Source organism: Sinohyriopsis cumingii, chromosome 12, assembly GCF_028554795.1.
Source record: "Sinohyriopsis cumingii isolate HCF-2022 chromosome 12, ASM2855479v2, whole genome shotgun sequence".
In the NCBI taxonomy this organism is placed as follows: domain Eukaryota; kingdom Metazoa; phylum Mollusca; class Bivalvia; order Unionida; family Unionidae; genus Sinohyriopsis; species Sinohyriopsis cumingii.
The window spans coordinates 41,542,084-41,554,827 of NC_142972.1; the positions used below are offsets into that span (position 1 = coordinate 41,542,084).

Genomic DNA, 12,744 nt, shown 5'->3' on the forward strand with positions numbered 1-12,744 from the left:
TAGCGATAAAAAACTTCAGAGGTGTTTTTATGAGAGATCAATTACCGGCGGCACCAGGAAATATTGAAACCGGCATAATTAACCTCGATGGGTCCTCCGGAGCGGGAACTCATTGGGTTGCATACGCGATTGATCCGCGTGCGATCGTCTATTTTGATTCATACGGGTTAGCCCCGCCGAAAGAGTTCATGCGGTATATCCGGGCGTGTTCAGCCCGGTCTTGTTCGGCCCGGGTTTTTTATTCCACGCTGCCAACACAGCGATTAAGTGACCCACCGATATGTGGCCGTGAGGTATTGAACGTACTTGCGGCGATTTCATCATCGCGAAAACCACCTCATGTGGTTGTAAACGAATACACTAGTGGGGTCGTAGAAGCTCAACGGATTTTAGAGAATAACATTTACAATAATAATGATTGATATCTGGGGGCGACCGGTTTCGGCGCTGAAAGAATCCACGGAAACGACCGCCGCCGACATAAAAAAACTAATTGAGGATGAAATCGCTGATATGTTGAATCTAACAAGTGTTGACCCGGGCGAAATAGTTGTATTTCAAGACCGCCAGGGTAAATTGAAATCCGGTAATGTGTCACTGAATGATGTTTTAACACGACAGCGTGATGCCGGCGAGGGCACTATCGCGTTGTATACCGTCGACGGACGACTCAAACCGGGTGAACATCTGTCGACGGTGACGGATAGGGTAACATTAGTCCAAGACGGTTTTACAAGGTTAGATAGATCGGTGACCGATATACAACTCACTACCGCTAGTTTTTTTGGAACCCCGACGGTAACCGAACCGAATCTTGCAACAATAAAAAATACTATTTTGGAGTTTACGACGCTGTCGGGCCAATTTACCTCGTTACGAAAAAATGTTAACAGGATCGATAACGCCGTTGATAAATTCTTTGGTAAAAAAAATGTCAAACCGGATGAGATTACAATAACTATAAATGATATCACTGCGTATGGACAGGAAATAAAAACAATCAACACTAATGTTGCAACGAACAAAAGGAGTATAGACGTGCATGAACGGGAAATAAATACACTCATTACTAATGTTACAACGATCATAAATAATGTGGACGCGCATGGACAGAGAATAGAAACAATCAACATTAATGCTATAGCGAGCAAAAAAAGTATAGACGTGCATGAAGGGGAAATAGAAGTACTCAAAATTAATGTTATAGCGAACAAAAAAAGTATAGACACGCATGTACAGGAAATAAATACACTCATTACTAGGGTTGCAGCGAACAAAAAAGATGTGGACACGCATATACAGGAAATAGGAACGATTAAAACTGATGTTGCGGCGATTAAAGACAGACTACCTAAAATGACAAAGCAACTCGAAAAAATAAAAATCCCTCACGAGAACACCGTCAACACAGTATACACGATTCGGCATGGATCATTCGCTTGGACTCCTACACAGAATACAGTAAATATCACCGCAACTGTTAAGGGCATTTATCGATTGACACTGGTTTCAATGATGCAGTTTAATATATTATCGTCGAGTTCATCCGGGTTTAACAATACAATATCAACAATTATAGACAAGGACGCAACTGAACCGTTCACAATTTATGCCGTTGATAGAAATCTAGCCGGGGCAAACATTACATGGTATGTGGAATTTGTAGCGAATCTAAGTAATTAAAAACACTAGCTCTTTTAAAATAAAAATGACCACCAAGGAAATTGAATCAGAGGTATCACCGACGTCACATCAATATCGATTCGATACCGCAAAAGAATTCTCCGCGAACTTAAAAACGCTTTCCGAACAATACCGTGCAAAAATAAAAAAATACCGCCGAAAAATAACCGCCATCGACGCGGTCGTGTACTCGGTGTCGGGTATAGTAGCTGGCGCCGGTGTTATTTTATCCACGGTGACCACGATAACCCCGATCGCTGTTCCAATCGCTGTCTCCGCAATGACAACAGTTGCTGGAGTTGCCAACGCAATCACTAGGAAGATATCATCGTGTTTTCAGAAAAAACTCAACGAGTATACAGTAAAACATCAAATAGTATCCGACGCATACTCGAAATTATCCGGGTTGATCTCGTTATCGATTGATAATTTGTTCGTATCCGATGTTGAATTCTCCACGATGGTCCAGTTATATAGCTCCGCGATGTCAAAAATCGAGGATTTTCAACTGGAAGCCGAAACCACCTGGTTGTTAAAATTAGACACTAAAAACAACGAATAATAATAATGTCGCTGAACCCCGAAGGGTCTCAATTACTTCAGCGGATCGCGGAGAACACCACTCCGGTACAAACAAGTATGATATCGATAACATCAACGAAACCCGAATTCAGTGTGAACTTCCCATCACCGGTTCCAGTAAAGGAAATAGCGCTGGCAAAATTGCGAGTATATCACAGTTGGCCTAATATCCGAGCGGACGCATTTAACGGACAACAACCTAATAACTCGCTGGTTTTTGCACGGACAAATAAACCCGATGGGACCCCAAACTGGGAGGAGGTTACAATACCAACTGGGTCATACCAAATAGAGCAAATCAATAAAGAATTTCAACGCAGGATAAAATCGATCACAGGAAAGGAATCAAAAATCGCTATTACGGTTCATGAACCGACGTTATCGTCGACGATTGAAATAAGTACACCGGGGTATATGGTTGATATTTATAACAGTTCAATAAGAACCATACTAGGATGGCCTGAAAATCCACCCGCGGACACCCCCCCATCAACTATCCTCAGACACGATAACGGAGATGGTGGTAGGCATATTGCTCCATACAACGTAAATATCGCATCAGTGATAGCGATCAATCTAGTGTGTGATGTTATCGAAGGGAGTTATCAGGTGGATACCAAGCAATCAAATCAAGCTCAACAGGGGTATATCCTTTATTCGTTTTCACCAACAGCCCCTCCGGGATTTTTGATCATTGAGAGTCCGATTAATCCGGTCTATATGCGATGCCATGATCGGTTTTTAACGAGAATTAATTTCAGACTTACCGATCAGTCAAATAACCTAATTGATCTGCAAGAGGAGGAGTTAGTGATCACTCTGTTTGTAAGATCATAGCAGCAGAGGGGGCGATGACATCGACGCGGTCGTCGATGTGCTTACCGGACGCTGACGACGCTGGGGATCGGCGCGCAGAAGGTGTTAATTAAACCAAATGACGACGCGACGATCCCCCAACGACGTCGTCGTTTTTTTTTTACCAGGCGCTGACGACACTAGATCGTTGAGTGCAGAAAGTAATAATTAAGCAAAATAACGATTGGACAAAATGTCCGATTCGCCCCCTCTGCTGCTAGTGGATCGATATTGTCCGGTGTATGCTATATATATGGTGCTATATTGTTTGATTGCTTTTATTCTTGTGTTTGTGTTCGGACTGGCTTTACTAAATCGAACCTTTTCGAGTTGTTCTTATTTTTGTAAATAGTATAGAAGCATTTTAGTGTGGGTAGATAATATGTTGTAGAATAGTTGTATTTTAGAAATATAGTATGGATAGAAGCAGTGTTATTTGTGTTTATGTACGTGCTGTATGTGTAGTTGTTTGTTGTCAAAGATAATACAGTCTTACAAGAACCTCTGTTTTACAGCACAAAAAAACCTGTCTTATTATGGTGATATAAAAAATAAAAAAATAAAAAATATATAAAAATTTTTTTTAAAAAATCAATAAAAAAATTAATAAGAAAATTAATTTTTTATGAACAGTTTCAATGTATTTATATCTTATTCATTTTGGATTATATTTTAGAAATTAGAATTAGGATTCTAAATCTTCCCTTCTTATTTTCTTAATAGTGTTAATATACCCTATTAGGTCATTGTATATATTCTTTTCCTCAATATTATTTGTAAATAATAACTGCATAGCATTAAAAGTTCCATATTTACTTATAATTTTGTTTTTTATGATTTGTCTCTCTGTGGTTTCCCGGAGTTATTGCTACAACTTCTCAGCAAGATGTTTCACAATGACTGGGGTCCCAAGTCTAAAGCACTCAGTTAAATTCCGGTTGAAATGGTGACCACGCCCTCTCTCAATTCCGATTGGATATCGATTCTACCCTGTTCTATTCAACTTAGCAGACAATGCTCCTGCCGTATGTCAACTTGGTGAGATTTACAACACCAATAAGGGTCCTTTGTTCTTGAACAAATTTTTCAACGTCCACATGTGCTTTTTGACACCCAACAAAGCTGGGGTCTCGTAACAAATACGAATAGGACCACTATAGACACGGGGTCTAAATATATACATGGCTTCTAACTAATTCCTTTGTTCTTGACATACGTAATCGTGGCCAGGCAACGTGACATCATATCACGACGTTGTTCGTGTGTCCCTCCCGTTAAGAATATGCTCTTAACCAAAGTAACGGAAATGAGCGAAAACCAATAAGTTTTGTAAAATTGAAGAAACAATTTATTTCCCTAAAATGCAATGAAAAAATGTAAAACAGAATACTTAATGTATTGCAAATTACATCCCAAAGAATCATATTTTTTAACACCAGTCTTAATGATTAAAGTTTTGAATAAACTTTAATGGTATTCAAAAAATAAATTCAACGCTGAAAGTGTTGGTGAGCCTGTGATGACCTGAATAATAATGATGTGCCAAACGTCTTTTGTTGAATCACAGTACTAATATCCAAGAATATGTCCTTATTTGGATTGCAATATAAATCTAAACTCTATTTCCAAGAATATTATTTTAGATGAGCACTTTGTATGTCCAGTGAATAAATAACTTGAATAAATGAAGCCCAGCCAAAATGAAATCCTGGACACAACATTAAGACTGATTACTGCTTCAGATGTTATTGGAGGAATAAATAACTTTTCCAGTAAAGATTTTATACTTCTTTACCTGACCAAAGTCACAATTAGCATTTTTCGATAAATAAATAAAAAACTTACCTAATGGAAAATTTTATTCAGTTAGGTTCCAATTGTTTACAAGATAAAACCTTAGTTATAATTAGAAGGTCTGTTACTAAAATTATAATAAGGTACATGGTATATACAATGTCCTTGACTAGGTTTACGATAATAATCCTAATATATATCCTTCAGTCAAAGGTAAACACTGTTGTTTACAAATCTGTCACTGATTTTGGACAAGGTCAGCTATACAATTTTACATAACCCTCACCATACCATGAAATAAATAAGATAACTAGCAAACAATGCAAATTAAAGATACATTACAGTCCATGTTGTTAGTTTTGGTTTCTGTACGATAAACTTGGTTGTTTTTGGCCACTTATCTTGACTAAATTTTGTGTAATGTTTTTCATTGAGTAGGCAAAAATTAAAAACGTTTGGAATCAGGGTGTTACAAGATCAGAAGTCTATGGCGCCATGGCAGAACACGAAACATAGTTTCATCAAAATAAAGTTAAGGCACCCTAATTCAAAGCAGATAAATGTGTTTACTTGATAATCTATGTTCATCATCTTGTACGAATTGTTTACCCACTGGGTAAGAAAGAAACTTTTGGGGGTTAAAAGGTAAAGGTCTCTGCGACCCGTCAATAAATTCTGCCTGAAGCCAGCCATGACATGTCGGTATCTACAGGCAGTACTATCATACACGGGCTGGTGTATGATGTTCGGTGCACAGTAGTCCTTGTAAAACGTATAAGCTGTTTCATCACCTGTAACAATCACTCAACATCTAAACAAACGTTATATTTTAATATAAGAGCGGATATATATTTTGTACTATTGTCAAATAAAACAATAAAACACGAACCTTAATTATTCACATCAAAGACTGTAGCCAATCAGCATCTTTTCTTCCGTTTTATAACAAATCCACCGTGCAACCTGCCAAGTGGACACATTCCTGTAAGTACAGAGTTAAAATAAATTGACTGTGCCTTTTTTTGACACAATCAGTTACTGTCATTATTACCTGTTTTTGTGTAGACATATGCTAATATAAAAATCTAAAACCAACACCATCATTTTAAGTCAATAAATTATTCTATATTCGGATATAATTTATGTTTTTAAACCATAAAAAATGATGTTTAGTCATAATTATTATATCAGAGTAAACTCTTTACACATTTCCTTTATTTCTGTCCAAATTGTGCCAATTGTTATGTGTTTCTACACAGTGATAATTAATATTAATGTATGCGTGTTCCTATTCTCGATAGGTCAACAGCAGGCGTATAGAACGCGACAAGAACAGGTGAATGTTTTAAAATTGTATTTGCTTTATCAGTACTTAAATCTGTGTATTCGTGTATGCTATTCACCCGAGTAAGTCTTTTTAAAAGGTTTACTGAGCGAATAATCTCGCTTTGGTCAGGTATATAATTTTTTATTGTTTAATTCAATACCACCTTTCTCGGCACCCGTTATATTCTGAGGTATTGGTTTGAATTAGATTAAAACATAGTAATGACAGAGTAAAATAGAACGTTTCATGCAATATTTATTACACATTTGGAAATGTATATACAGGCGAAATATCACTTTGAAACATTAAATACCCAACAAAGCAACTTCTCTATATTGTGGTTGCCGACCACGTGTGTTTTGTTTATAAAATTATAAAGCGCCATCTGTTGAGATAGGAAGTTGCGAAATGCGCAAGCGTTCAGGGCAAATAAATGAATGATCGTGACAACCATTTTAATGAAAAAAAATGCAAAGTGTTATAGTTGTTTCAGTGTTATTTCGTAAAACAGCATAAATTATGGCGAGTAAAGGTGCAAAGAAAAATCCGTCATCCAACAGAGTGAGCTCTGCCACTCCGAGAGAGTAAGTTTTGACCACGAGTCACTGATGCGATCATTATCATAGTTTCATTGGATACAATATGGCTGACAAGCGTGGGAAATAGGGAACACAGAGTGTTAGATCAGATTTAGTACATCCGTACTTTCTGTTAGCAAAGAATTAACAAAAGCACCAGTATAATTAAATAATCTAAATATGTCAATTGGCCTGTTTCGACTGTAAGTGTGAAACAAAAGGTCAACCATGTCGAAAACAAGGTGAGTATACAGTAATCCACAGGTACCGGACGCACGCTTAATAATAAAATGAGTAAAAATCATGAAAGACTTGTGATAATTAAGGTGGTGAAATCATGTAAATATTATCTTCAGTTGGTTTAAAATATGGACGCTTGATAAACATAATGATTGACGATATTTGTATATTGTAACATTGCAGTTTCACATCTTACCATCGATTTCTTATTCGCACACCCTCCCGTTTGTTTGTAACAATCCCCATTTTAAAAACGAAAATCATGAAGGGTATAAACGATGCCATTGATTCATCAACCTATAACTTCTAACCTGGTTGTTGCCAAGGTGTCCCTGATACTGTCAACTTAACACTATTTAAAACCAAACAGATGCTCTGGATGTAAACAAGCAGACTGTCCTTTTCCTTTTCTAGAACAGTCCATTTCTGTAAAATCTACATTGTCTGCATCCAGTATTTGAAGTGCCTGGTTTTAATATTTCTAAAACAAATTGAACAAATGGAATGACTGTTGTATACACATTTATTGAGAGATGATCAAAGAATTACATTGCATCTGTTGCTCAGGGCCGACAAGAGGGATATATCCCCGGTGCCTGGACCCATAAGGGGGCCGGGGCTGAACAACACTTTTTAATTTTATAAAAGAAAAATTTTGAACAAGAACTAGGACAAGCCCATGTGTTTCTTGCCCCAGGGCCTATGATCACTCTCTACGGGACTGCTGTTATTTGAAAACATAGACTCACTTATGCAAATATGGTGACCATGTTACGAAAGAAATTTGTTTGATTTGAAACAAACAATTTGATAGTGTTTCACAGTTTAGGAGCCTTTGGTGACATGTTATAAATTATAAATAGATGAATGAAATAACTAAGTTTTGTGCATTTTGAATATTGTTGATGCTGTTTGTTTTTAAAATCAGTGAGACAGGTCCAGACAAACAGGAGGATGTACAAATACTATCATGCAGTTCACATTTATAGTGACACTTAATTAATCTGTTTCATTTTAATGTGGTGAAATTATTCTTTGCAACAAGCTATAATACATTTTTTATGCTTTAGACATGCAAGAAATTCAGAGCCAGATAATCAGAAGTATTTGATTTTTTTGTGTGTCTGTTCAGATAACATTATGCTTACAATGGGCAGCACTATTTTCAAAAGTGCAGCTTTATTGGTGCATTGTCATGCTAAAGCAAAGATGCTGGTAGGTATATCTACTGAAGTATGTACTTAGTTTTTAGAAGAAAAATAACTTTACATTTTAGTAAAACCACCATTTCTTGAGAACTACTGAAGTACCTATACATGAAAATGTTGCTGATTGGTCAAAACAGTTGGAAGGTTATGACTTCATGATCCCAATCAATTTTTGACCACTCAGCTGTTGATTCAGTATTTTGTGCTTTTAAAAGGATTACAATGGCACGCATCATATGGATCTTTTGGCAGTTGGTGGAGATATTTAATACTTCAGAAATTTTGTAAGCTAGCGACATTTTGAAAAGTAATTACATCATTACTATTAGATAGTGTCTTAGAAGAATAGGCTGGAAAATGATGACAGTGACCTGGGCAAGCAAAACTTATTCTACCAGACAAAAATATTAAAAAATATTTAGGCATTTTCTGTGTCATTAATTCTCACATGAGTAATGCATAATGATTTGTGATAGCTTTTTAACAAGGCATATTTCTCCACATTAAAATGATACCTAGGTTACTTCTTCTAATATAGTACCATTGGTTGTGCAGTTATGTTTATTTCCCAATCATTTCACAGCGCCCAATACTGCACACCCAAAAATCCTAAAGTACTATTTTTGAATGTAAAACATGGTTTGCATCTATACCTTTTATATTTTTGCTGACAAAGTGAACAGAAGAACAATTTTGCACATAACATTTTCATATTTACAGGCATGTAATATTTTTTGAAATCATAAATTTACAGAAAGGTACAAATGCATGTGTTCAAACAAATTTATTGTAAAGACATGCAGTATAAATATTAATAGAAAGAAGATTATTATATGAATCAGGGCCAATATGAGATGATACGGTGCCCTGTGTGAAACACATTTGGCGCCTTCCCCCTCATCAATAAAATATTTGGCTATAAGAAAACTCATAAGAAATTGATATAAGTGATAACAAACTAAAAAAGATTGTCACATTAAGAAAAGAATGATGGGTTTGTTTCATTTTAGCTCCCGTGTCTGATTTTTGTGCTTCTTTTCTTCTCTGATTTGGCACCTCTCTGAAAACAGCTCCCTGTGCAAGCACACTGCTCACACATAGCTTGTGTCAGCCTTGATATGAATAAAACATAAATTAGGCACTTATCAATGTATACTTTATTTTATGGCTTGAATACAGCACCAGCTTACAAAAGTAGGTTACTGTGACCTAAATTTCATGCTTGAGTGACTCAAATTTTGCAGTTAAGTTAGTTTCTAAGTTTTGTCCATGGAGATATGCAGCTTGGTATGGTGATGCATCTTGTTGATTACAACACCCTCTTACCAAAAGAGGCACCTGTGACCATAATGTCATGCTTCATTGGTTTGTGTTTGTGTTTAGGGTATGTTTTCCATATACATTTAATTGCAGGACCATACAAAGGGGTGGTTGGGCACTTGCATATCATTAGTTTTTCTTACTCATCATGTGATCAGTTCATATTTTTGACAGAACATGACCTTTCACACTCTGAATGATCCAATCAAAGTGTCTCTTTTAAACACAATAAAACTGACATATTTGTGTTGGAGATTGCAGGGGTCCAGCCATACTTGAAGTTTAGGGAGAAGTGACTTCTCCTTATGGACAAAACGGAGATATTAGAGCTAAACAGGGAGAAGTGGGAGCAAATTAAGAAAAGATATATATATATATATATATATATATATATATATATATATACATGCATGTGTGTGTGTGTGTGTTTTGTTTTCATTCTCTTATTTGAATTATGCCCAGTATGCATATTTGCCTTTTAACATTGGCTTTAAGCAAAACTTTATTTTGAAGTTGAAAATTCTCTGAGTTGTATCTATATTATAAATACATTTGGTGTGTGTTTGAAAACTATCATATTCATATTAAGTGTAATTTGGCAATATGGCTCAAAAAGAGAACAACAGATGCTTTACATTGTAGTGAATTTTAACTGAGTAACTAGATTACAATATTGCAAATTGCATGTTAGTATAAATGCTTGATCAGCTACACTTAATCAAGATTTTTTCTTTTTACATTCTGAAAGTTCACTATCAAATGGTAGTTGAAAAGATTTCTAAACTTGTTTGAAACGACCCCCGTACCATGTACATGAAAGCAAATGCACACGTGTTTCATATCATACTGTTCGTCCTAATTTCTTTGTTGCTTATTAAACTTTACCGTTACTGTTCATAGACAACACACTGACGGATTAAAGTCAGTATATGAATGAACTAAATTCTTTTTGTTTAACCAAATCGACACAGCCAGCATGTATTTGCATCTATTTTTAGAAAGAGAGGTTTTCTTAATGTAACCCCTGACTTTATTTCATCATTACAGCAGTTCATTGATAGGATTGCAAATATTAGGTTTTATTATTTGTCTACATACCTGCAGCAACATTAGGCATTGGTTAAATAGTTGCTGTATTTGATTCACTGTTTTTTTCTATTGTTCGTATTTTCACAAAAATAAGTGAACTCAGAAAACAACTTTGACCATACAGCACCTCTTGACTTTCACAACATAGCATTGTCCCATTTGTTTTTGACCTACATATTTACATTTTAAGGCTAAATCTTCAATAACATAATATTTAGACTGCTTTCTGTGAATTGTATATTTTCCTTAATATATTTGTGCAGTGTAATAAAGTAGTACTTTGCAGACACATCGATATTTGCCATTATTTCCCCATGACAGGTTCACTTACGGTTCCAGACTGATTTTTATGAAGAAAACAATGTTCATGCAGCAGTTAAAATATTCATCTTACTTTTTGTATTCTTAAAACACAAACTGCTATTTACATAAGTTTAAGTTTTGCAACACAAGTTTATATTTTTTTTTATAATCAAAGGATAACTTGCAGAAATCAGGCAGTGATAGTTGCTAACTTTCTCAGGAAAGGGTTAATAGTCAATCAGCTATCAAAACATACCTGTGAATGTGCAAGGGTTTCTTTGTTGGTGCAGTTGATATCATCACCAGTTAATATTTAGGTGACTTAGTCACCTACTTTGCCTGGTAGCATGACCCCAGAGATTGTTACATTGTTTTGTTGATGACCTGTTTTATGTTCCTGCAAACTACAGAAGAATGAGTAAATCTCCAAACAGGCCATCATGGGTCAGGAGCCTACGGCTTGTAATGATGATATGAGATGTTATAATATTGAATACATGTATTTACAAAGCCAGCTTTAGTGCAAAATCATTTTCGAATTTAATGTTCATGGAATCATATTGTTTCATCATGCAGTCTCTTCCAATGGCCACAGTTGCATACCAGGGTTATTTATAATTATAAATTCTACATTTATGTGAATAATTATAAATAGATTACTATGCAGTACATTTTCCACTAAATACATATCCTTCATTATCTTGACTGTTACCCAGGTGATGTGTTACAGGTACAGTACTTCATTTCTCAGGTACTGGTAATTGCTATTGATTTGCGTTAGCTAATCACCACCATCAGATGGCAAGACTATTTAAAAACAAATCAGATGAGTTAAACCTTAGGCAGGCAAAGCCTGGTTGAACCTAAAATATTGGTAATCAATAATCTTCAATACTTTTAAGGTAGATTTAGAATTTTGTGGTGATAAATATGAATTACAATATGTACTTGCTTTTAAGTCGTCAAACTGCAAACAGCAAGCATCCTGATTTGCCATAGCATAGTGAACCTGCAGATCAGGGTCTGTGTTGTTGGTTTGACTTATTTCTCCTAACAAACTGAACAGATCTAGATCTGCCAGTGCATAATGTCCTGGTAGATATGGGTCTGTGCAGTTTGCAGTTGGACTTATAAGCAAGTACGAACGGTAAGCTTGATTTGTGTATGTGTCATTCCAGCAACTTTTGTTTGAAGAAAGTATAGAATGGTGTCGTGTTAATAGACATTTTTAATATAAATCTTGGTCATAAATTAATTTTCAGTGACAGATGTTAGGAAAAAAGAACACACAGATATGGATAATATTTGATCAGAGTACACAATCAATTAATGAAAATGATGCCAAATATTTCAGATCTGTCTTTCCTTTCTGTTTATGGCACCTGAGGAGTTCAGATGTCAGGCAGAGTATAAGGCCAATGAAGTATTTGTGTCTCTGCTATATATTTGTTTTCATGCTTTTTTTCCAGCTGTATTAATTTGTCACGGTTTCCAATCTGAAGTTGCTGGTTCAAGGCAAAACTTGGGTTGGCATTGAAGTTGATTTGTTGCTTGATATGTGATAGAAAGTGATAGAATTAAGGCCATTCAGACAGGGTAGGTCTGATTACTGGGACCACATTTTTGTCATATGTTTTTGCCTAACCTTGATTATATTAGTGTTGATTATCCTTATTGTTCATTTGATCTGCATGTACATTTTCAGCATGTACTCTGCTCTAGCCTGTTTATACCTTACAATATTTACTCGCTTATTTAAGGATTG

General features: G+C 35.7%; 1 protein-coding gene across 15 annotated transcripts in view; it reads left to right on the top strand.

Moving 5' to 3' along the window:
- Positions 1-12,744, top strand: part of LOC149786326 (androglobin-like) — a 303,462-nt gene that overhangs the window by 137,227 nt on the left and 153,491 nt on the right. The window contains exon 1 of one of the 15 annotated variants that reach the window (XM_089976738.1): positions 6,671-6,825. The exons of 13 other annotated variants lie outside the window; for them this stretch is intronic. In XM_089976738.1, the coding sequence (XP_089832864.1) occupies positions 6,761-6,825 (65 nt within the window). In that variant the 5' untranslated portion in view covers positions 6,671-6,760. Of the gene's footprint in view, positions 1-6,670; positions 6,826-6,941; positions 7,062-12,744 lie in introns of those variants that run through there. One more of the 15 variants, XM_089976739.1, reaches the window with a different exon arrangement.